At 39.8% G+C, this 25,431-nt stretch overlaps 4 protein-coding genes across 10 annotated transcripts; 3 read left to right on the forward strand and 1 right to left on the reverse strand.

The window, feature by feature from the left end:
• Positions 1-1,070: 1,070 nt before the first annotated feature.
• LOC143475565 (uncharacterized) lies at positions 1,071-3,242 on the forward strand. 2 transcript variants are annotated; one of them, XM_076973436.1, is made up of 7 exons: positions 1,071-1,289; positions 1,386-1,871; positions 1,951-1,996; positions 2,090-2,181; positions 2,286-2,396; positions 2,525-2,804; positions 2,913-3,242. In XM_076973436.1, the coding sequence occupies exons 1-7, from the start codon at positions 1,207-1,209 to the stop codon at positions 3,141-3,143; spliced, it is 1,329 nt and encodes a 442-aa protein (XP_076829551.1). In that variant the 5' UTR covers positions 1,071-1,206; the 3' UTR covers positions 3,144-3,242. The 2 variants fall into 2 exon arrangements, with proteins under 2 accessions (XP_076829551.1, XP_076829550.1); XM_076973435.1 differs by having other exon boundaries at positions 1,071-1,871.
• LOC143475563 (G2/M phase-specific E3 ubiquitin-protein ligase-like) lies at positions 3,191-8,425 on the reverse strand. 5 transcript variants are annotated; one of them, XM_076973431.1, is made up of 16 exons: positions 8,034-8,425; positions 7,391-7,578; positions 7,290-7,317; positions 7,110-7,208; positions 6,726-6,801; positions 6,332-6,615; positions 6,173-6,229; positions 5,993-6,069; positions 5,766-5,819; positions 5,465-5,670; positions 5,276-5,378; positions 5,016-5,178; positions 4,512-4,615; positions 4,156-4,300; positions 3,719-3,845; positions 3,191-3,641 (listed from the first exon to the last, which is right to left on the reverse strand). In XM_076973431.1, exons 1-16 carry the CDS (start codon positions 8,214-8,216, stop codon positions 3,367-3,369), a joined length of 2,169 nt encoding a protein of 722 aa, XP_076829546.1. In that variant the 5' UTR covers positions 8,217-8,425; the 3' UTR covers positions 3,191-3,366. The 5 variants fall into 5 exon arrangements, with proteins under 5 accessions (XP_076829546.1, XP_076829547.1, XP_076829545.1 ...); XM_076973432.1 differs by having other exon boundaries at positions 5,465-5,570; positions 5,804-5,819; positions 7,110-7,317; XM_076973430.1 differs by having other exon boundaries at positions 7,110-7,317.
• A 578-nt stretch (positions 8,426-9,003) lies between these two features.
• LOC143475546 (ubiquitin carboxyl-terminal hydrolase 12-like) lies at positions 9,004-14,082 on the forward strand. Of its 2 annotated transcripts, XM_076973415.1 has the most exons (15): positions 9,004-9,134; positions 10,302-10,564; positions 10,753-10,929; positions 11,154-11,285; positions 11,398-11,524; positions 11,673-11,806; positions 11,978-12,071; positions 12,191-12,270; positions 12,370-12,495; positions 12,599-12,672; positions 12,777-12,832; positions 12,998-13,061; positions 13,137-13,272; positions 13,359-13,462; positions 13,903-14,082. In XM_076973415.1, the coding sequence occupies exons 1-14, from the start codon at positions 9,108-9,110 to the stop codon at positions 13,423-13,425; spliced, it is 1,557 nt and encodes a 518-aa protein (XP_076829530.1). In that variant the 5' UTR covers positions 9,004-9,107; the 3' UTR covers positions 13,426-13,462; positions 13,903-14,082. The 2 variants fall into 2 exon arrangements, 1 of the variants encoding a protein (XP_076829530.1); XR_013121041.1 differs by lacking the exons at positions 12,777-12,832; positions 13,903-14,082.
• A 5,349-nt stretch (positions 14,083-19,431) lies between these two features.
• LOC143475441 (ubiquitin carboxyl-terminal hydrolase 37-like) lies at positions 19,432-23,124 on the forward strand. The gene is made up of 5 exons (XM_076973299.1): positions 19,432-20,506; positions 20,695-20,871; positions 21,096-21,227; positions 21,340-21,441; positions 23,094-23,124. The coding sequence occupies exons 1-5, from the start codon at positions 20,373-20,375 to the stop codon at positions 23,122-23,124; spliced, it is 576 nt and encodes a 191-aa protein (XP_076829414.1). The 5' UTR covers positions 19,432-20,372.
• The last annotated feature ends 2,307 nt before the right edge of the window (positions 23,125-25,431 follow it).

Consider the following 25,431-nt stretch of genomic DNA (forward strand, 5'->3'; position numbering starts at 1 on the left):
GGTGATTCGGTGATTCACAGGCCACACTGCAGTTCCCCTGCCGGCCTGCACGTTCGCTGCTGAGCTCAATTACTGAACTGAGAAAGGAACGAATCAGCTGAGGTAGTGACCGTCGTCACGAACGCGCTTCCTCAGGACTTCATCCGCTATGGAGTAAGAGCACTGTCAAAAAAAACGTGCGCATACTCAGCAAAACACGTACGTAAATACATTTGTTGTACACAAAAATCTGTATTTATATATTCACGTACAGAATAAGCCATGCATAAAAACATTATGTTGTAACACTGTGTGTGTTTTGTGAGAATACAACTACAAAATCTACAACTTATGCATACGACTAGAATTTTTACGGGTACGACCTCTTAGTTATGATTACGAATCCAAAGGTGAGAAACGACTGTCAAAAATACGTCATTTGGGGCACAGCCGAAATGCATCGAGTACAAGAGCAATCGATTCGTCACAATGCGCATGCGTCCTCAGCCGCGTCCAGCTTTCAACTGTTGGCGGGTAGAAAGATGGCTGATGCAAGCAGCGGGAGATCAAATCAGGTACAGCTTAAATTCTTTCCTCGTCTAAGCTAAATTGTTTTACAATTATTTGTTTCAAATAGTTTACGATTTTGTTAGGTCTTCGTGGTTTAATATACTATGTGTCTCTCACAATCTTTAAGGGACAATGCTGTTATATGGCGCGGGCTAACCGCAATGGTGCCCTTTGAGATTCTTCTAGATGCGATCTTTTAGTAGTAATGGGCTTCACGAATCACTTTTTACTGCTTCACTTCTTCCTTTTTGCTTTTCCCACCGCTACGACAATGTTGCTTTCTTATTCGTGTATGGCTTTAACGTTATGCTAGCTTCAAGATTATGGTTCACTCAAGCTAGGTTTAAACTTGACGCTTCGCAACTGGCCCGAGGGTCCGCGCGTCAAAAATGATGCAATCGGCGTTTTATCACTTTTTACTTTCAAAACATAAGTTTTAGACTACCACTTGTTCTGCACACTTTTTTTTACTCTGCGAACATCCAACTCAATAAGGGTGTGTTAATTAGCTAAGCTATAATGTATGTTAAAGACAAGTTAAAACGTGTAGGGCAGGGTTACTCCAGGACCAGTATTGGAATACACTTGGCTGCCTAACTGCTGTGAAATATTAACATTACATTCATAAAATATATTGTTTCACTTTCATAGGAGTCTATGGTTACACACTTACTGGAACGTCTTCAATCTAGAATAAGTGGGATCCTGGATCGACCAAATTTGGATTTGGACTATTTCCTGTACGTTGTTAATCAAGAAGTATTCATTTTGACATCAGCTGCTACTGTCTTTAATGTGCCAAGTGAAATTGAGGAGAATCTTCTATCTCTTCAAAGGAAGATAAACGGAGCTCTTTCACAAGAAGCACCCCAACTTTTCATTAAGGATGCAAGTAATGGACGAGGCAGACCAAAACTGATCTTTTCTGAAGAACTGTTAACCAGACTCATTGACATGCCTTTACCCGTGTCTTGTATTGCAAACCTGCTAGGAGTTAGTCAGTCAACCATCTTTCGTCGAATGCGTGAACATGGACTGTCTACAAAGTCCACGTATAGCAGTCTCTCTGACCATGACTTGGATAATGCTGTGATGTCTATCAAGAGACAATTACCAACTGCAGGATACAGGATGGTAAAGGGTTCCTTGCAAGCAGAAGGGCACAGAGTTCAGTGGGATCGCATCAAGGAGTCCATGCACAGAGTAGATGCTGCTGGAGTTTTGGAGAGGATGACAAAGCTAGGGTGCATTGTCAGGAGAACGTATTTTGTACAGCATCCGCTATCCTTAGTCCACGTGGACACAAACCATAAACTTATACGGTAATCATTAGTTTATAATACTATCAAAATGTTACTTCTCCTTAAAAGGACAAGCTATGATGTGCTTTTTGCTTTCAAGGTACAACATTGTCATATTTGGAGGGATCGATGGATACTCTAGAAAGGTGTGTCGAATTAAACTGAGTCAGACTCAGTTTGATTAGTACGTGAAAAGTAAATGATTGCTTACTGAGACATTTTGTGTACTTTACATATAGATCATGTACCTGGAACCAGCAGATAATAACTGCTCAAGCACTGCACTTTCTTTTTTTCTAAAAGCAGTTCAAAACTATGGCTGGCCATCAAGGTGTGTAATCGTGGTAGAAGATTCTTGATTTTCTGCTTAAGCAAACTTGCTCAGTATTTAAACGCTGAACTGCTACTTTATGCTTTTTTCCCTACATTTTCTAGAGTGAGAGGTGATGAAGGTGTGGAAAATGTTGGAATTGCAGAAACCATGTTCACTGTAAAAGGCACAGGAAGAGGAAGCTTCATTGCAGGGAAGAGTGTGCATAATCAAAGGTTACCAATTAACTATGCAAAGTATTGTAATAGTAAGATTATTATAAAACCATTTCAAAAGCATATTCAAGAGCAAGCTATCAGTTACTTGGCTAACACAGCTGTTCCTCTTTCCCTTCTCTGTTTAGAATCGAGCGCCTTTGGCGAGATGTTTGGCTCAGTGTAACTCAGCTGTACTACGAAGTTCTTCATGGGCTTGAAGAAGATGGCTTGCTGGACTTGTCAGATTCTCTCCATATGTTCTGTGTGCATTATGTGTTTCTTGCACGCCTAGAACATGATCTCCACATTTTTACTGAAGGCTGGGATAATCATCCCTTACAATCTGAAGGTGGACTTAGCCCAAACCAGCTGTGGGTTCTGGGACACATGCAGAATTCTTCTGGTGACTCTGAAGAGAATTTGCAGGTTTGTATTAAATCACTTACCCTAGGGTAGTTATGACATAACTCTGCCTCTTATGCTGTATATTTTAATTAACAATTTTATGCAAGGTAGCATTTTCTTTTTATTTAGTTTCAGAATCTGGAGCTGTTTGGAACAGACTGGGAGTCCTTCGATTCTGCAAATGAAGAACCTTTTGGCGTTCAGGTGCCACGAATTGAGAGCCCACTGCCTCCAGCTGTGATGGAAACAATTAAATCTATCATCAATCCTCTTGCAACATCAGAATCCTATGGTAGAGACATTTACATATCAATGGTTCAATATGCTGAACACCTTTGGAGAACAGGAAGCAATAACTGAGACCTAACAGGCAAATAACAGCCGTTTTGTAAACATTTATTTAAAATGAACTGCAGACTTGTACATTACCTTGGCTGACAGCTGTCATGACATGCTACATGTTATTAAAAAAAAACTGGCAGTGAAACATTATATAAATACATAAATGTTAATATTGATGTAAGATATCCTATGTGAATAAAAAGAACAAGGAAGGAAGTGTTGAATTTCATTTCTTGCTTCCTTACATCCTATCAAAAGACTCCCCACAAGATATGGCTAAGTACATAATGTTTTTGAAGTCATCAGATGTTTTCAAGTGAGCAGAGGGAAAAGTGATTGTGCGACTGCATGCGCTTACTGTTGGAAAACAAACAGTATGACTGCCGTCACAGTCATGATAGAACTTTACAGTTATGCTGAAGTCCTGCTTTTCACTTGGCAAAAGAGGTTTGTGTCCCTGGCCCGTCATCCACTGCATGATTTTGCCAACGGACATTTCTCCATGTTCACCTTGTTCTTACATAAAGGATTGAAAACATGTTAGGGTGAATAGAGATTTGTTTTTGTTTTTTTTTACAAAAGCTAAAACATACCTTGATCCTCAATTTCTTGTAAGAAATCCTGGAACAAGTTCATAATGTTAATTTCCTTGCTGTATTTCAGGGATCCCTTCTCGCTGAAGTCAGGGTGGCACTTCTCCAGAATAAAAGCTGCATCTACCTAAAATCAATTATTTTGATGTCCCCTTAGTTTTGAACTAGAGGTAACAAAACACTAGAAGTCACTAAAACTGACCACAATGTTCCTGTAAAAACATGCAAATAATAATAAAAACCCACCTCTCAAACTGCATGAATAGTGGATGAAATTCACAAAGAAGCCTGGTCTTGATTTAGGTGACTAGGCTTTTAGTGTCTGTTAGTATAGTGCTGCAGCTTTAGTTCTAACCTGGACATCAGCAATGCCTAGAGCTGGAAACCATTCCTTTAATGCTAATTAAATAGAAATGCCATAGTAAAGGATTAGTTACCTTGTCATCATCTCCTGGTACAAACAGTGGTAGACAAAGTTCTGGGTACAAGTTCATTATCTTAAGAAGATCATAAAGCAGCAGTCCTTTCCTAAGCTGATCAAGCACCGGAACGACTCTCATGGTTGAGTGGAGTATAACGGCCCTTCAAAAACAGTAGAAATACACGTATTTTTTTTTAAAACAGCAAAACATTTTTATAAAACCTGACATCCCTGAATTAACTGAGTGAGTGAGTGTTGGAGCAGGGAAAATATAGTGGTTTTGAAACTGTAACTGCACATAAGTAGTCCATGTGTTTTGTGTTAAAAGTAGTAACCATTTCAGCAGTCAACAAAGAAACACCTAATAAATACCTGATTATGTGATCTTTCTTTTCTACAGACACCCTTCCAGTGTATCCACAGTTTAGAATTTCATCAGTATGTTCACCGAGCTCATCATCAGTTGCACTGCTAATCTGAAAACACAATATTGAATTGAATTATTTAAATTTCCACTTCTTAAGAAGACTGTCCAAAATAAGGTTGTCCAAAAATGTGGATCTGGTCCCCTAAATCAGCAATGTCAATATATACAGTGGAAAGACATGATTACAATATTATGAGGAAAACATTTGTTAGAGAAATGAGTACACTGGATTAGATGACGGTAACATCCACAATATCAGAATAGTGTACTAGTGTTTCAATGTTACATTTGAGAAATTATTGTGCACGGTCACGGATCACAGTACAAGAGCAGAAATTACCCAAACAGACTTGTATTTACCTTTGTATGTAATTACCTTTACTTGTAGACTAATAAGTGCATAATCATCGTTACTTTTCAGTACCCGCCTGATTTCATAATTTTTTTACCGTCTCAATAAGAAGCGACAGTTCCCGATCAGTGACATCAGTAGCTGACACCTGAATGCTGTCAGAATCACCAGAACAGAGATATCTGAAGCACCATTCGCGCATAAAGGCTGGTGGAGGTCCCCCTTGCGCCAAGCTAGCTGCCATGATTTCTCCAGCACTCCTAATAAGATAAAATCAAATAGTATAATGTATTTAAATATATTTTAGGTTATTTCCTCAATACATATAAAATAACCAGAACTACTGATTAGACTCACCTGAAGTAGTTTTGATCCAAACTGTTCAGACAGTAAAGAGGATTTTTTCCTTTTTTGTCTGCACTACAGACAAAGAGCTTTCTCTCAATCTCTGCAAGCATTTCTAGAAAACAGCAAAATTATAAATTATAAAACTGTGATTTCACAAATTGTCTACTTTAAAATGTGTACTTTTAACACCTACTAAACCTGTTAGGAACTCTTTGCTTAAGGCTCCAGTGTCAATGCCTGCTTCCCCAAAGAAGGTAACCCTTAGTCTACATTTAGGAGATGTTTTCTTCTGACGTTGCCACTGCTGCATGCCGCGGGTGAAGAGGTCAGTTCGAGATACACAGATGGAAAATGTGTTGGTTTCCTCCACCTGGCCACTAATCCAATTAAGTATGTCGTCAGAACTGGAAAAAAAATGGAAGAAAGTTATACTGACAGCAGAGAGATAACTAAATGAATAATGGACAACATACTTCTGAAAAGATACTTGTGGTTTTACCTCTGGAAGCAATCTATAGGGTGATCTGACATGCTAACCCCATGTTCTGCAGTTCTACAGACAAAAATACAACTCCCCTTAATTAATAAGAGTGTTAACAAAATATATTTATAAAGTTTAGTAGCATTTTATGATGCAAGCTCCTTTTGATATGAGGAAATTAAAATTAACTCATATACATATATAGACCGCAGTCATGAAATCAAGGTAATGGTGACATTTTTTACCGTAATCCACAGTCAGATGCATGTACTTCAATGACATCAACATTAAATACTTTTTTGCACATCGGACACTCAGCAGTCTGGCAAAAGAATTGTAACAAAACAACAACAAAAGAAACAATATTATAATTTAGTTTTGTAGTTCTAAAACACTTATCAGGACATTTGTACAAAACGTCTTACCATCTCCCTCTGGATGTCCAGGTCATTTGAGACTGAATCTTCTTCTGTACAGTTTTCCTGCAGATGAAACGTTAACAGCCAATTGATTTAATATTTTGTACATGTTAAATCATGGGATCAAAAAATAACCCAAAAAGATTTAACTAAGCTTCAACATACATTGTCAGATGAAATACACAAATCAACCTGCTCCTTCTGGCATTCCTGGATATGGATTGGAAGAGCCTGAAGAGGAAACATTTTTCTACATGATGTACACTGGGCTTTGGGCATTTGTTCAAATTCCTTTGCTTCTGGTGGCAATGCAGTACTGTCAATTTCTTCTTGTAAAGGAGCAATGTACATGATACATTTGCCATTCCCACTAATTGCTTTTAACTGTTGCCCACTGTATCCATCTGAGTCAGGAGGAACGACAAGCAATTTGCGTTGTCCCCCTCCACCTAAAATGGAAAAAAATATCTTAATTATTGATAAACATTCAATAAAAAAATATGAGATCTACAAAACAGCCACATTTGAATTCGGCATTAATTATAGGGAGCCCACTTACCTGTAGACTTGTGCAATAACCAGCCACCAGAGATATTTGTAAGCTTTGGATATGCTTTCACAAGCAAATCTGTCAACTTGAGTGACACAGAAGAGTTTACACAATTTAGAAATTTGAACAAATATTAACATATGGTTTAACAGACATGCAATGCAGTTATCAATTACATACATCACATATTCCCAATTCAACAGCCTGACTGCATCTCATTAAAGGTTTGCTCAGCATAGTGTTATGATCGTCTTAACTGGTGGTGTGTTCAATGTGATGCTCAATACTGGAGCAGTCTTGCAGAGCATATAGTCTAACAAAAAATGTGGTTAATAAATGTGTATGAAATATACCACGTTATATTTTACATTACATTTATTTCATTTTGAATACCTCTGAATGAGTGATGTTTTCATCTATAGTTAATGATCGTTTCCCAAGTCCAGCCAGCATAAGTCGTAATTCTAGTTCTCCTTTGGGAGTTTTCCCACGCTGTTTGTCAAGTAGAAAAAAGTTGACCAAAAAGCTTTTCTTTTGACGTGTATATGGTGCAAAACGTCTTTTCCCCCTGACCTCTTTGCGGAAAAATCCAGGAAAAGACCTAAAAACATGACTGGGTTAGAGTACTGGAACTGTAAAGTAACACAAAAACAGCCTACTTGCCTGTCGCATACCTTGCCATTTCTTGTTGTACTGACTGGCTGCGGTGACTGGACTGGGCCTTTTCTGTCTGTGCTCCCTGTCCACAACCTGGATCTGCCCTACCCTGCCTGGCTGGCCTGACATTTCCTGCTGAGCTTAAACTGTTGCTCAGTATTGTAACAAGATTTTGAGCAGTGCTGATGATGTCTGCTAAAGGGACCTGACAAACAAACATTTTTATACCAAGAACAGATGAATGAAGTCTTCTCCAATAGCATGTGCGGAGCCACCGCGATTAGATCATTTTTGACGCGCGTTGCGACGCGTCAAGTTTAAACCTAGCTTGAGTGAACCATAATCTTGAAGCTAGCATAACGTTAAAGCCATACACGAATAAGAAAGCAACATTGTCGTAGCGGTGGGAAAAGCAAAAAGGAAGAAGTGAAGCAGTAAAACGCTGATTCGTGAAGCCCATTACTACTAAAAGATCGCATCTAGAAGAATCTCAAAGGGCACCATTGCGGTTAGCCCGCGCCATATAACAGCATTGTCCCTTAAAGATTGTGAGAGACACATAGTATATTAAACCACGAAGACCTAACAAAAGCGTAAACTATTTGAAACAAATAATTGTAAAACAATTTAGCTTAGACGAGGAAAGAATTTAAGCTGTACCTGATTTGAGCTCCCGCTGCTTGCATCAGCCATCTTTCTACCCGCCAACAGTTGAAAGCTGGACGCGGCTGAGGACGCATGCGCATTGTGACGAATCGATTGCTCTTGTACTCGATGCATTTCGGCTGTGCCCCAAATGACGTATTTTTGACAGTCGTTTCTCACCTTTGGATTCGTAATCATAACTAAGAGGTCGTACCCGTAAAAATTCTAGTCGTATGCATAAGTTGTAGATTTTGTAGTTGTATTCTCACAAAACACACACAGTGTTACGACATAATGTTTTTATGCATGGCTTATTCTGTACGTGAATATATAAATACAGATTTTTGTGTACAACAAATGTATTTACGTACGTGTTTTGCTGAGTATGCGCACGTTTTTTTTGACAGTGCTCTTACTTCATAATCCGCCACCAAACTCGATCAATTCACGAAAATCCATTTATGACTTTGATCCAGAAGCGACACCGTGCTGGCTGGCTAGCTAGTCACGTTATGTATCTTGTGTTAATCATTCATGTATTGTATCAACGAACTACCTACGCTAGTGAAACCTACGTTTGCGCTCGTGTTAGTTAACCGTACGTAATCTAGTCCACTAGCTAATTAGACAACTTCTTGTGTTGTTGACCTTTGATGCCAATTAAATCATTATTGGCTATTCAACTGAGCAATAGACGTTTGCTAAAACGGACTGACTACAACTCTGGTTTATAATAAATATTAAAGATCTTAATAAACTCTGATCAATTTGTGAGTTATACATTAATAAGCAGCTGTAATTATACCAGCCGCGTACAGCGTTAAGAGACTTTAAATGACGTCATAACGTAATAGTATAAAACTTATGGGACCAGTAACCATAGCAACCACAAAACATTACTGTATCGCGAATATCATATATATAAATGTAATGTTTTGTGGTTGCTATGGTCACTGCGACCGTGTGTGTGTATATATATATATATATACGGTCTCTGCGAATATCACATTCATTTGTTAACTCGACGCGAAGAAGTTTCATTGATTATCTATTCGGAAAGAGCGCAGATTTGAAGATCTCTTGAACACAATGGGTTGTGTTTACTCATGTATAAAGGTATTTATAGCTTTTTTAATACTTTATGGACCAATATTTAAATTTATAGTTTAAAAAAAAGAGTAACCGTCGATTGTGCGTAATTCTCCGAGTGAAAAATATCACTAATTCGCAACTAGATGATTGAAAAAAATATTAATATAAATTAATATATTTTTTTCCATTTAAAATTACATTTAATAGTGTACTGAGCATGGGCGGTTTGTACACTATGCGCGAACGGTGGAAGCGTTTATACTTTCCGCGTGCAGTCTTCTCCGAAACGATATGTGGTAGCATAGCTGCAGGTTCGCGGTTTTCACGACAAATTGGGCTTGTTTGAAAATCCAGCCGCGGGTAAAAATTCTGGGGTCGTGGGGTGCGGTTTTTTGGGCTACTTTTGAGTCTGGCTACCGCGGGAGTTACAAGTCAACACTAAGAATCGATCGCGATATAATATTTAATTTGTCTCCATTTTACACTCGCTACACCCGCCAGACTCGACAACTCGTCACCCCCCCAAAACAAGTACGAGCCTCTTGTAATTCCAGGACACATGAGAAAACGTGAAGACGCTAAGATTGGGCGTTTTGAAAATAAACAACCATTAAATAATGTGATTAAAAGCGAATTATTTCGAATCATTTCTAGTATATGTATAAATATTTAACTTATTTAAGTTTATCGTGCTGGGAAATATTGAAATGGACCTTGAAAGTGGCGTACAAGTGCTTTAATTCCACCTTGTAAATGTGTACGAACCCTGCAAACACGACTTGAGGCGCGGCGCGCGCGAAGTTACAACATTCGAGAGGTGCACGAGCTCGCGAATCGACAGCGCGCGGCCCTCGCGCACGCGGAGCCTCAAATTGAGAGATGACAATTTTTGTTGACCACAGTTAATTGTTCAGGAATTGTAGCTTTAACCAAGATGATATTTACAAGATATATCAGTGCACAAATACTGTACAGTCTATTATGTAAAGATAAATACATATTTATGATTATATTTTCATTGGTTAAGTCACTGTTTTTTATTTACCCACTGAAATGGTCACCTTGGATATCAACACAACAATTGCACCAGACCCCCCCCCCCCCCGAGATATTTGTCAGAGGCCGCCACTGGTACTGAGATAATATTTTGCATACTAATGAACTGACAAACCAATAAATGCTGTTCTACAGAAAAATAAGAAAGCAGGTGTGGAGAATGAGGTAGTTGTAAAGAAGGAGAAAAAGAAGAGAAAATGGTGGAGATTTATCAAGGTGTCCTCCAAAGCGTCTCACAGTCGTGTGTCATCTGGGGGACACTCCATGGACGTCACCTCATCCACCTCTTCGTCTGAGGGACACAACTCAACACCCCCAGCTCCTACCTCTCCTTCTGTGATTAGTTTCCACAATACCTTATCTGCTCATCCTGCTCATTCCTGGCCCTCAGCTCCCAGGTATGAAAAGCATTTCAGCCTTATGAACTGTTTAGTCACGTGTATGTTTTTGTCATAAATCATGAGAAACTGAAAAAATAAAAAACAGCAACAAAAAGTGTTTCTTCACAACTGTCTAATGATAGGTAAATGAAAATTTTGTGTACAACACAAACTCCATGTTCATCTCACACTGCTTTCTCATTCAGATCGGTGGCAGGTCAGGTGGAGACAGCAGCTAGTGTGCAGACAGAAGCTTGTGTGCAGACTCAAAATGTGTTGCAACCACACATCCCCGAAATGAAGCCTGAGAGTGGCCAGGGTGAGGGCGAAGGCCACGCCCCCACTGTTTCAACTGTCAGAGACACCGACATTCAACAGCTCGGGTAATGATACGCAGCATATTTGACATTGTATGATTGTACAATTTACACAGATGAACCTATCTTTATCTATAATACAAAAACACACACACAGCAGTTAAAGGAGCAATACGTAATTTTTGTACTTCTTCTTCACAATATGAAACAGCTAGTATACTGACAGCTAGTGGCCTGGAAGTTTCACAGAATGTGTACTAAATCTATTTTGAAACGTGAATGTCTCTTAGATTTCCCAACATTGGGAATACGTGCTACATGAATGCCACTCTGCAGTGCCTACTGAGTCTCTCCTCCTTCTGGAGACCCATCAGAGCTCAGTGCTTCAGCTGGACGGATCCATTCAGCTGCCAGATGCTGAGGTACCCGAACCAGAGGATTTATGTGTCTAAACGTTTTAAATATGAGTGCTTAGGGGGTTGTTGTGATGCTGAGAGATATAAATCACATTGGACTTCCTGTTGCTGTGTGTAGATGTTTCGCAGATCTGCAGCAGGCCAGGCTCACCACTCAAAGCTCTACAGAGAAGATGCAGCTCCTGGGGGCCCTGAATGCCTGTGTTTCAGTCTGGTGCCCTGAGTTTGGAGAAGACTATGAACAGGTCCAGTTACATAGCCCTCTGAGCCATTAAGAACACATCAGTATCACATGCAGTACCTGCACACAGTCTTTTTTGTTTTTTCACTGTGCTGCTGCCGTTGAAGTCCAGGAGCAAAGCCCCCTTTGACGTTCTCTGCTGTCTTCCACAGGATGCCCATGAGTTCCTGTTGCTGTGTTTTCGGCTGCTGAAGGAGGAGGGAGAGATACTCACGGACTCCTTCTCTCACGTCTGCCCTGTAGCTAGCTTTGAGTTTTATATCAAGACCATGCGTACCTGCAGCAGGTAATTCTGTGTTATATCCCTACATCTCCATTTAGTAAACGGACTGGTCTTAACTAGTCTTAACATGTGTTAACTCATACACTGTGATATGTGATAACTCATACACTGTGTATGGGATACAGTGCGTTATCTGTGTCAATGTTGAAATGTCTCCGTTCTATTTTGTGAAAGCTGTGGACTGCAGAACACCAGAATGGAGGACTTCAATCACCTCTCTGTCGACCTGAGCTCTACCTTGACGGACAGTCTACACAGTTACTTCAAGGTTTGTCAGCTCACACACTGGACACACTGGATAAAACCTTATTACCATTTTATTAAATTAGAGCAAGAGTACCGTTATGGCATGCTGCCATTCAGATTTTTGTCACTCTCTTTTTTCAGCCAACAGTTTTGGAGTATTACTGTGAATGTGGTCAAGGCAGCGAGGCACATGAAGAGATTGAGTTCTTCTCACTGCCACAGTGAGTCTCACCTTATGCAAATGAGCAGAAACAATGAGTTTTAAACCAGTCCAACTTGCACACACTTCAAGTCCTTAAGTTGTTTTGTCTTTGGCGCAGAGTTCTGATCCTACACGTGAAGAGGTTTAACATGCTGGGCCAAAAGCTAAGAGACCGGATGGACATCCCAGCAGAGCTGGACCTCTCTGTCCTTCCTGGGGCGTCTGCACTCATGCAGCAGTTAAGGTGAGTTCATACAACAGGCTGAGCCTGCCCACTCTCATCTCTGTCCACCCTCACACATTTAGCTATAAAACCCTGACTGAATGGCTGTGTGATTTGTCCACAGTGGACCAGCTTGCACCCTGGACAAACCTCAGGAAAGTCTGGAAAACGTGCAGAAAAACTCTCTTCCAGAGCAAGGTAGATATCTGCTTTTTTCTCACAGTGAAATATCGAACTTTGGAGAGACAACAGGTAAATGTATAAGTATCTGCCATAATGATGTCATTCTTATAACCCATTAGAAGTAAATGAGAGCAGAGAAGGACTGGTAGGGAACAGACAGCACTTCAGACCACTGGTGAGGAGAGAGATAGAGAGATAAAAAAAAGAAGAGAGGTTGAGTGAGACTGAGGAAGAGAGGCTGAGACAGATAAATAGATATGAGAAAGAACTGTATTAACATCTTTGATGCATTTTCACTTGAATCATATGAAAAAAAAACTGATGTATGTGTTGTTTGCAGGAATGTTTCTCCACATACAGGCTCAACGCTGTGGTGTCTCATTTGGGTGTCCGCATGGACAGTGGTGAGTAGTCTGACATTTTTCACACCCATGCAGTAGAAACTATAAAAAGAATACTGACCTCTGCTACCCCTACAGGGCACTACATCAGCCACGTAGCTGAGGAAGGAGAGAGCTGGCTGTCATTCAATGATTCGAAAGTCACAAGAAAGAATGAGGCAGCCATCCTTAAGAGCGCGGCAACAACAGCCTACTTGCTCTTCTACGTGCAAAGGTAGCAGCTCACCTTCTAACTCAGGTACATTTACTGAAATTCAATAAGCTGAATTCCAACTGCTCACATTTTGCTGTTGTGTCCAGTGTGGCTGGAGAGAGGAACGTGGCCCCATGGAAGGAGGACCTGGGAGAGGCAGCAGTGTCCCCCTAAACCCAACACCACGCCGGGTCCAAGTCAGGATACACATGTAAGAATCTACAGCCACACTTCATAAAACAGGGTACACATCTACTCTGACCAGTTCGGGTCTACTGCTGCATGTTCCTGTCGTCCAATCGTAGGACACAGTTAATTATGAATGGCTGCAGCCTTTCAGATTTGGGAACATAGGTACCGTGGTCTGTCAGGACTCTTAACAGAAACACATTCCATAAGCTTATATATGTAGGTAGGAAATTAGCCTTTACCCTGCCCTAGGCCTTATAATCAAAATGTTTCTGGGCACAATTAGAAACCTCCTTCCTAAATTACCGCTCACACTTGCGTGCATGCATAAGATCTTTAACCCAGTAAAATAAATAGATTTTCTCCACACTCTCATTAATCAGCAGTAGTTGGAACAGCATAGAGAAATAACCGACAGTACTGAGAAATAACCAACATTTACTCTTTATTTGCATATTTCAGGAGTGAACCTGAAGCTCTGATGTGACGTTGCTGACGTGATGACATAGGACCAGATGCATCAGAAACTAATTCTAAAAAAATTAAAGACTTATTAAACTTCACCTGCTACTTCAGGGTTTTTATAGAGGAGCTTTCTCCTACATGCATCATGTCACAGTCAAGCGAAAGAACTACTAATACCCTCACTGTTAACACACTACTTCTGGGCACTGAAGAGACCAAATATAGGCAAAAATACACTGTACACTTTAGCAATACATTTGTACACATTTCAAGTGTAATAATATCCTCATTCATGAATGAGTAAATAAAGTTCATGTAAAATGTACACCCTTGAAAATCATATGTAATAGAATTACATATTATTCATATGTAATTATTTAGTGCCTGGCAGGAGGAGCCTGCGACGCCGACCTACCTAACTGATACACTACACTGTAATCAATTTCTGTAGTTTTCACAGCATTATTACTGTAAAATGATCAAATTCTTACTGTAGAACCTGTTTACAGCATGTTACTGTAGTTTTCTCAGGATTATTACTGTAAAATGATCAAATTCTTACTGTAGAACCTGTTTACAGCATGTTACTGTAGTTTTCTCAGGATTATTACTGTAAAATGATCAAATTCTTACTGTAGAACCTGTTTACAGCATGTTACTGTAGTTTTCTCAGGATTATTACTGTAAAATGATCAAATTCTTACTGTAGAGCCTGTTTACAGCATGTTAGCCTACTGTAAATCTGCAAACCATCATGGTCAAAATTCAGTGGCGGGTGAATTCTACAGTAAATATAATTAGCTGTGAATCATAATACAGTAACTTTGAGCGGGATTTATTCAGCAATTTAAACAGAAATCCACTTTTGCTAATTGTAGGCAACATCCACAGACAGAGGATAATGTCTTTATATCCTTCATAGCTGCAGGCCCGTTGACAGTCTTGCTGGGGCCCGGGACAAGAAAGTTTCATGTGCGCCCCCCCCTTACGTCATTTGAATTTTCTCTGTAGCAGACAATCCTTATGTTAGGTCATATAGTATATAATACAGCCACACATCAGCTGTTTCTGACAGCTGACTGGTTTATACTTGACGTGTCGCGAGCGGCGCGAGGGTCCGCGCGGCGAAAATGAAGTAATCGCAGTGGCACCGAACGTGCGCGAGGGTCTCGATTCTTCGCGAGGTCGTGCACCTCTCGAATTTTGTAACTTCGCGCGCGCCGCGCTTCAGCGCAATGAACAAAGTCACGTTTGCAGGGTTCATACACCTTTATAAGGTGGAATTCAAGCACTTGTAGGTCACTTTAAAGGTCCATTTCAATATTTCCCTGAACGCTAAACATAATTAAGTTAAATATTTATACATATACTCGAAATAATTTGCTTTTTATTTACATTATTTAATGGTTGTTTATTTTCAAAACGCCCAATCTTAACGTCTTCACGTTCTCTCATTTTTCGTCCTGGAATTACATTTGTTGTGAAACGAAGTAGTACTTTAGCCTAAATTCCAGCACTTTTCAAACCTGGAACACAATGCATTAAAATACATTAAAATTCGACTTTCTTTTCTGCGCTCCAGATTTCTGTATTTACTTTAACTATCCACCACTGTATTTCCCGCTGTTGGGCGGGTACCAGCCAGCTACGGTCGATGCTGGATCAAACCATTTTTCAGTGGGAGGCGGGGGTGTATGCACTTAATGGAAAATATGCAGATAGGTAAAAACATATATTTTAGCCATTGAGCTTATTTTGAGTAGAAAAATTTATATTAATGAAAGATTTCAAGATGATTTAAAATTATAGACTTTAAATAAAAAATAAATTGCTGGGCTCTTTGATGGGCCCCCCTGGCCCTGGACAACAGACCCGGTTGTCCCCCCCTGACGGGGCTGCATAGCTGATACATGCTGTGTAGTTCGCTGTATAACTATATATATAAGCCCGCGATGAAAATTAACGCGGGTTTATATTAACCTGCGTTGAAATCACTGTTTTTATTGTAGGCACGTACACCAGCAGCCAGTCCTCTAGTGCTAATGGTTAGCTCAGCTAACGCTACTAGCCGAGCCTTTTTTAGCTCACATCTTTCAGCTAATAAACAGTCAGTCTGTGTGGAGGTAACTGGTACTAAGTGAGATAAATAGCATTGAAAGCTTTGCTTTCATCAGTTTTTCCAGTATAGTGTAAATGAACTTGAACCCGGTGTTCAACAGCCCTCACTTCCACCATTCTAAGGTGCTGCTCTGCTACAAGGGAAAACATGGCTAGCAGGCTGTGAAGTAGCGAGCGCCCTGTTCTGCTTTCTGTTCCATCTTTAATGCTGTTGCCCACTTATATTCTAAAACGAAACACCTAAAATAAAATGCTGTCTGGGGAATACAGAAATTATTGAGAGTGGGAAAGATTCACTTTATTTAATTAATGGTGAATCTGGCCTCTCTCCATATGTTTAAAGTTGTTTGTGAGGGCAAATTGAGAGATGACAATTTTTGTTGACCACAGTTAATTGTTCAGGAATTGTAGCTTTAACCAAGATGATATTTACAAGATACATCAGTGCACAAATACTGTACAGTCTATAATCTGTAAGGATGAATATATATTTATGATTATATTTTCAATCAATCAATCAAATTTTATTTATACAGTTGTTGTCACAAAGCAGCTTTACAAGTCAAGCTTTATTTATTTATTTATTTATATAGCACATTTAAAACAACCGAGGTTGACCAAAGTGCTGTACAAATGAGAAGCGATATCAAAGCTAAGATAAATTCAGCAGTATTACAACTTTCAAGTAGTTAAAATCAATGAACAAAAAAAGAATACAATAACAATAACGGTAGCATAAAATACATGAAATACAATAGCCCAAATAGGCAGAGTTAAAATAAAATAGAATCTATTAAAAATGTACTTAACTATGATTGTATGCCAATGAAAATAAATGTGTTTTTAAAGAAGATTTAAAAGTCTCAAGGGAATCAGCAGATCGAATGTGCTCAGGTAAATTATTCCAGAGCCTAGGAGCTACTGCTGCAAAGGCTCTGTCACCTTTGGTTTTAAGTTTTGTTCTAGGAGGGACCAAAAGAAGCTGACTTGATGATCTCAAGAGTCTAGCAGGAGCATGAATATGAAGAAGCTCTATCAAATATTGAGGGGCTAGTCCATTAAGGGCTTTAAAAGTAACCATTAAAATTTTTTAATCTATTCTAAAAGCAACTGGAAGCCAATGAAGAGAGGCTAGAACCGCGGATATATGATCCCGTTTACGTTTACCAGTAAGGAGACGGGCTGCTGCATTTTGCACAAGCTGTAAACGGCGCACCAATGACTGGTCAAGGCCAGAATAGAGAGAGTTGCAATAGTCCAATCTTGTAATAATAAAAGCATGAATTACAGTTTCAAACTCTCTATATGGCAGATATTCTTTAACTTTAGATAAAACCCTTAAATGATAAAAAACTATTTTTCACAACTGAGCTAACCTGGCGATCAAATTTCAGCCTATCATCCAATATCACCCCAAGATTTTTAACGGATGAATGTAGCTTTGCTGATAGGGGGCCTAACGAGCCAGCGGCTATATCTGCTGGGCCACATCCAAACATATTAATTTCAGTCTTTTTATCATTGAGGTTTAAAAAATTTGCAGACATCCAGGCTTTAACATCAGTCAAACAATCAAGTAATGTATGTACAGGGTTAACAGATTGAGAATTCAAAGGCAAGTAAATCTGGACATCATCAGCATAAAAATGGAAAGAAAGATTATATTTCTTGAAAATTGACCCTAATGGTAACATATAGAGTAAAAGGAGAATCGGTTCAAGGATAGAACCCTGGGGGACCCCAAAAGTAAGGGGAGCAGTGGATGAAGTGAATTCCCCTAACTGCACAGAAAAACTATGATCAGTTAAATAGGATTTAAACCATAAAAGAGCAGATCCCGTAATACCCACCCACTGCTCTAGCCGTGATAAGAGGATCTCATGATCCACTGTATCAAAAGCAGCTGTCATATCGAGAAGCACTAACATAGTTGGGCTACCTGAGTCAATAGTTACCATTAGGTCATTACAAACTCTCAATAGTGCTGTCTCAGTGCTATGTAAAGGTTTAAAGCCAGATTGAAAATTCTCGTAAATATCATTAGCCGCTAGGAATGATTGAATCTGATTAAAAACCGCTTTTTCTAAAATTTTAGAGAAGAATGGTAATTTAGAAATGGGGCTAAAATTAGACAACACAGAGGGATCAAGGTTTTTCTTTTTAATAAGAGGACGCATGTTTGAGAGCAGCTGGAACACATCCGGTACTAAGAGAAAAATTAATAAACAAAAGTATATCGGAGGACACTGTACTAAATACTTCTTTAAACAGACGAGAAGGAACGCTATCTGTAGAACAATTTGTAGGTCTTAAATGCTGAACTACATTGGTCAGTGAGGATAGAGATACCGGCTCAAATTGATTAAATAAATTATATGAAGAAGGGATGGTAAAATCAGAGATAATGCCTGCAGATAGAGAGGTAGGTGGCCTAAGAGCAGAAATTTTTTCAATAAAAAATGTAAGAAAACTATCACAGAGCGTAAGTGAAGGTACCACTGGAGAGTTATCACTGGGATTAACAAGAGAGTTAAAAATATTAAAAAGAACTTGGGGCTTATGTCTATTACAAAAAACAAGATTGGAAAAATATTGCATTTTAGCAGCCTTAACAGCATTCTGATACGCCAACAGGCTTTCACGAAGAGCGTCTTTAGAAACATGCAACTTATCTTTCTTCCACTTCCTCTCAGCTCTTCGACGTACGCGCCTAAGGGCACGTGTAATCATTAAACCACGGTTCTATAAGTACTTTGTTACGCATTGATCTAATAGGTGCAACGGAGTCTAAGATATCTGTACAAATAGAATTAAAATTGTTTAAGCGATCTTCGGTATTGAGAGCGTTATTAACCACGGTGTCAAATTTTTTATAATCATTATACATGGCTGAGAACTGTACAGCAGTTTGGGCATTAACTGAACGCAAACGACGCGTCGAGGCAGGTGTTTTTGCCTTAGGACATGGAATTAAAACAGTAAAAAGCACTGGTAGATGGTCAGAAATAGCCGCTGATTCACATTTCATTTATGCTTACAGATAAATTATAAGATAAAACCAAATCCAAAATATGCCCTCTCTCATGTGTTGGGTCTTTAACCCATTGAACAAGATTAAAAGATTCGATGAGATTTTAAAAAATCAGTTACCAATGGTCTTGATCTACAACAAACATGTATATTAACATCCCCTGAGATAAGAAAATGATCGTATTTCACAGAGGCTCCAGACAAAAAATCTGCAAAGTCACTTATATAGTCCTTATTAAATTTTGGAGGACGGTAAACAACCGCAAACATGACCGAAATAGAATAAAATTGTAGCTCATACATTTGCAGTTCAAAACTGGGGTAGGTGACAGAAGGAAGAAGACGACACTGAAGGCAAGATTTATATACTGAGGCCAGACCGCCACCTTTGCCGGTACTCCGAGGGGAACTAAAAAATAAGCAGCCTGGAGGAAGGAGTTCAGACAGCGGTGTACACTCACCATCCCGAAGCCAAGTCTCTGTCAGTAGCATAAGATCCAAGTTCCGTGCAGTAAAAAAATCATTCAATAAAAACGTTTTATTTACCAATGACCTGGTATTTAGTAATGCCACACAAAGTTTAGACTCCTCGGACGCCGACACCACGGCGCGTTTCAGCGGTCGAAGCAGCCCAGGTGTAGCACCTCTCCGGCCCCTAGGATAGCAGCAATATCGTAGAAACGGAGGAAAATTTGCACACTGGTCGAGAGAAGACAGGAAGCTAACACTCGGAGTACTCGAGGGTTCAGGGAAAACAGGACGAATCCAGCAGCCTCTCGTGTGTAGTGCTCGCCATATTGCGGGAATAGGGCGTCCACGACATAACCGGTGAGCACCATGTCCTACAAGAGAAGTGTCTAGGTAGGCCTTGAGTTTCACAATAATGCCACCTCGTTTCCCTCGTTTTTTAGAACGCTTTTTCCGAGGTTGTAAGCAGGGAGAGAACAGTAAATGTGCAGGAACTTCAGCAAGCACAGATGGAAGACTGATATGTTTCTTGCCTAAACCAGGATTTATTGATATTACAGAGCCCTAATATTAAGAAGAGCCTGTCGATTATAAACAATCATAGCAAATACATTTTGGCAAAATACACATAGCAATAAAGTAATTATAATCAATAAATCAAATAGGCGAGAGAGACGAAGTTGACGGCATGCCACCACAGGCGCCATCTTGTGCACCAGTAACTAAGGACAAGTGCCGAGTCCTAGCCCCCAGTGAGTAAGAAGAAGGAGAAAAAGAAGAGAAAATGATGGAGATTTATTAAGGTGTCCTCCAAAGCGTCTCACAGTCGTGTGTCATCTGGGGGACACTCCATGGACGTCACCTCATCCACCTCTTCGTCTGAGGGACACAACTCAACACCCCCTGCTCCTACCTCTTCTCCTGTGATTAGTTTCCACAATACCTTATCTGCTCATCCTGCTCATTCCTGGCCCTCAGCTCCCAGGTATGAAAAGCATTTCAGCCTTATGAACTGTTTAGTCACGTGTATGTTTTTGTCATAAATCATGAGAAACTGAAAAAATAAAAAACAGCAACAAAAAGTGTTTCTTCACAACTGTCTAATGATAGGTAAATGAAAATTTTGTGTACAACACAAACTCCATGTTCATCTCACACTGCTTTCTCATTCAGATCGGTGGCAGATCAGGTGGAGACAGCAGCTAGTGTGCAGACAGAAGCTTGTGTGCAGACTCAAAATGTGTTGCAACCACACATCCCTGAAATGAAGCCTGAGAGTGGCCAGGGTGAGGGCGAAGGCCACGCCCCCACTGTTTCAACTGTCAGAGACACCGACATTCAACAGCTCGGGTAATGATACGCAGCATATTTGACATTGTATGATTGTACAATTTACACAGATTAACCTATCTTTATCTATTATACAAAAACACACACACAGCAGTTAAAGGAGCAATACGTAATTTTTGTACTTCTTCTTCACAATATGAAACAGCTAGTATACTGACAGCTAGTGGCCTGGAAGTTTCACAGAATGTGTACTAAATCTATTTTGAAACGTGAATGTCTCTTAGATTTCCCAACATTGGGAATACGTGCTACATGAATGCCACTCTGCAGTGCCTACTGAGTCTCTCCTCCTTCTGGAGACCCATCAGAGCTCAGTGCTTCAGCTGGACGGATCCATTCAGCTGCCAGATGCTGAGGTACCCGAACCAGAGGATTTATGTGTCTAAACGTTTTAAATATGAGTGCTTAGGGGGTTGTTGTGATGCTGAGAGATATAAATCACATTGGACTTCCTGTTGCTGTGTGTAGATGTTTCGCAGATCTGCAGCAGGCCAGGCTCACCACTCGAAGCTCTACAGAGAAGATGCAGCTCCTGGGGGCCCGTGCTGGGCGATTCCTACAATATATATTGTATATATATATTCCTACAATATATATTTACACACACACACACACATACAGATATCTGAGGCTCACCATCTGCACCGAAGGGATTGTGAATACTTGGCCGGGGAACAAGAATTGTGACTACTACTGTAAAACTGTAGAAACACCCTGCGCACCACGGACTGTGCTAACGGGCCGCCCAATGGAGGATGGGTTCCCTTTTGAGTCTTGGTCCTCCCAAGGTTTCTTCCTATTCCCCACCATCTAGGGAGTTTTTCCTCGCCACTGTCGCCTTTGGCTTGCTCATTAGGGATTTGGACCCATACGATTGTTAACCTTGTAAATCCTGTAAAGATTGTAAAGCTGCTTTGTGACAACATGTGTTGTGAAAAGCGCTATACAAATAAATTTGATTTGATTTGATATAGTGGGCCAGTCTGTCAGGAATTCCCGGGCCACTTTTTCTCCCAAGTCCGCCCCTGTTCATGTTTCAGTTTAGTTCACGGCCTCAGGGACCAGGAGACGAAAGTGTTGTAAAAAATGTTTAAATTAAAAATATGCAAATAAATGTTGCGTTTATTATAGGAAATATAAATCACATTACAAATACATTAATCCTTCGTTTATCGCATTCTGGAGATTCCAGAACCACCTGCAATGACCGAAAATTTTTTCTACATAATTGTAAATAAATAAAAATAATGTAAACATATATTTACATATTTATATAAGTATTTGTACAATATATTAAGGCTTTATAAACCCTCCCCACACCTTTATGTTACATAAACCTTTCCCATTCACTTAATAACCATTTCCACACTGTTCTGTGCATGTGTGCTTGTCCAGCGAGCAACCAGTTGTGTCGTTTACAATCTCATGTAGGCGAGTAGAGTCTCGATGCTGGGTCTCGTTTCCCAGAGTAAATATGCACTATTTACTGTAATTCCCACTATTTTATTATTTATAGCATTCCTTTATTGTTAGAATTAATACTTATAGTATATGTGTATAAATTTTGGGATTTTGTCATGTAAAAAAATAATAAAATATATATTTTTTTTCTGCAGATCGATTCCACAGACAACCGGTGAAAAAGCAAATTATTTTCCCCTATTAATATCTTATAAAAACACGCAAAATATTGAATTCACAAAAGCTGTGAAAAGGCACGGTATCACTGTAACATAATACAAAAAATAACTATGAACTAACCTACAACTTGTGCAAAATAAATATTAAATTAAGAGCAAAATTAAGATAAAAACTGTACATTCAGAAGAAAATATCAACTTAAATGTACAATCAAAAAGAAAATGTGAGTGAGTCGCAGCGCAAACGTAAATCACGACCTTAGCAACAGTTATCTGGGTGACTACGTTCAGTGAACGAATCAGAGAATGAACTAGACATGCATTTCCTGAAGGAAATACATAGTGCTTGAAAAGAGATGCAAGTCTCTGTGTGTGTGTGTGTGTGAGGTAGGTGTGTGTGTGTGTGCGTGCCTGTTTGGAGTTGGTATAGAACAGAGGTAGGTAGGGGTGTGTGTGTGTGTGTGTGAGGTAGGTGAGCCCTCAGTACAGTGAACGAATCACTGAGCATGCGCAGTTCCCTCGCAATGAGAATCCCGCCACCAGATTGGCGGGTGATTCGGTGATTCACATGCCGCACTGCAGTTCCCCTGCCGGCCTGCACGTTCGCTGCTGAGCTCAATTACTGAACTGAGAAAGGAACGAATCAGCTGAGGTAGTGACCGTCGTCACGAACGCGCTTCCTCAGGACTTCATCCGCCACCAAACTCGATCAATTCACGAAAATCCATTTATGACTTTGATCCAGAAGCGACACCGTGCTGGCTGGCTAGCTAGTCACGTTATGTATCTTGTGTTAATCATTCATGTATTGTATCAACGAACTATCTACGCTAGTGAAACCTACGTTTGCGCTCGTGTTAGTTAACAGTACGTAATCTAGTCCACTAGCTAGCTAGACAACTTCTTGTGTTGTCAGTTGACCTTTGATGCCAATTAAATCATTATTGGCTATTCAACTGAGCAATAGACGTTTGCTAAAACTGACTGACTACAACTCTGGTTTATAATAAATATTAAAGATCTTAATAAACTCTGATCAATTTGTGAGTTATACATTAATAAGCAGCTGTAATTATACCAGCCGCGTACAGCCGCACACATTAAGAGACTTTAAATGACGTCATAACGTAATAAACGTATAAAACTTATGGGACCAGTAACCATAGCAACCACAAAACATTACTGTATCGCGAATATCATATATATAAATGTAATGTTTTGTGGTTGCTATGGTCACTGCGACCGTGTATATATATACGGTCTCTGCGAATATCACATTCATTTGTTAACTCGACGCGAAGAAGTTTCATTGATTATCTATTCGGAAAGAGCGCAGATTTGAAGATCTCTTGAAGACAATGGGTTGTGTTTACTCATGTATAAAGGTATTTATAGCTTTTTTAATACTTTATGGACCAATATTTAAATTTATAGTAAAAAAAAAGAGTAACCGGTCGATTGTGCGTAATTCTCCGAGTGAAAAATATCACTAATTCGCAACTAGATGATTGAAAAAAACATTAATATATATTTTTTTCCCATTTAAAATTACATTTAATAGTGTACTGAGCATGGGCGGTTTGTACACTACGCGCGAACGGTGGAAGCGTTTATACTTTCCGCGTGCAGTCTTCTCCGAAACGATATGTGGTAGCATAGCTGCAGGTTCGCGGTTTTCGCGACAAATTGGGCTTGTTTGAAAATCCAGCCGCGGGTAAAAATTCTGGGGTCGTGGGGTGCGGTTTTTTGGGCTACTTTTGAGTCTGGCTACCGCGGGAGTTACAAGTCAACACTAAGAATCGATCGCGATATAATATTTAATTTGTCTCCATTTTACACTCGCTACACCCGCCACACTCGACAACTCGTCACCCCCCCAAAACAAATACGAGCCTCTTGTAATTCCAGGACACATGAGAGAACGTGAAGACGCTAAGATTGGGCGTTTTGAAAATAAACAACCATTAAATAATGTGATTAAAAGCGAATTATTTCGAATCATTTCTAGTATATGTATAAATATTTAACTTATTTAAGTTTATCGTGCTGGGAAATATTGAAATGGACCTTGAAAGTGGCGTACAAGTGCTTTAATTCCACCTTGTAAATGTGTACGAACCCTGCAAACACGACTTGAGGCGCGGCGCGCGCGAAGTTACAAAATTCGAGAGGTGCACGAGCTCGCGAATCGACAGCGCGCGAGGCCCTCGCGCACGCGGAGCCTCAAATTGAGAGATGACAATTTTTGTTGACCACAGTTAATTGTTCAGGAATTGTAGCTATAACCAAGATGATATTTACAAGATATATCAGTGCACAAATACTGTACAGTCTATTATGTAAAGATAAATACATATTTATGATTATATTTTCATTGGTTAAGTCACTGTTTTATTTACCCACTGAAATGGTCACCTTGGATATCATCACAATTGCACCAGACCCCCCCCCCCCCCCCCCCCCCCCCCGAGATATTTGTCAGAGGCCGCCACTGGTACTGAGATAATATTTTGCATACTAATGAACTGACAAACCAATAAATGCTGTTCTACAGAAAAATAAGAAAGCAGGTGTGGAGAATGAGGTAGTTGTAAAGAAGGAGAAAAAGAAGAGAAAATGGTGGAGATTTATCAAGGTGTCCTCCAAAGCGTCTCACAGTCGTGTGTCATCTGGGGGACACTCCATGGACGTCACCTCATCCACCTCTTCGTCTGAGGGACACAACTCAACACCCCCAGCTCCTACCTCTTCTCCTGTGATTAGTTTCCACAATACCTTATCTGCTCATCCTGCTCATTCCTGGCCCTCAGCTCCCAGGTATGAAAAGCATTTCAGCCTTATGAACTGTTTAGTCACGTGTATGTTTTTTTCATAAATCATGACAAACTGAAAAAATAAAAAACAGCAACAAAAAGTGTTT

This window comes from Brachyhypopomus gauderio, chromosome 14 (genome assembly GCF_052324685.1).
Source record: "Brachyhypopomus gauderio isolate BG-103 chromosome 14, BGAUD_0.2, whole genome shotgun sequence".
NCBI classification, from domain to species: domain Eukaryota; kingdom Metazoa; phylum Chordata; class Actinopteri; order Gymnotiformes; family Hypopomidae; genus Brachyhypopomus; species Brachyhypopomus gauderio.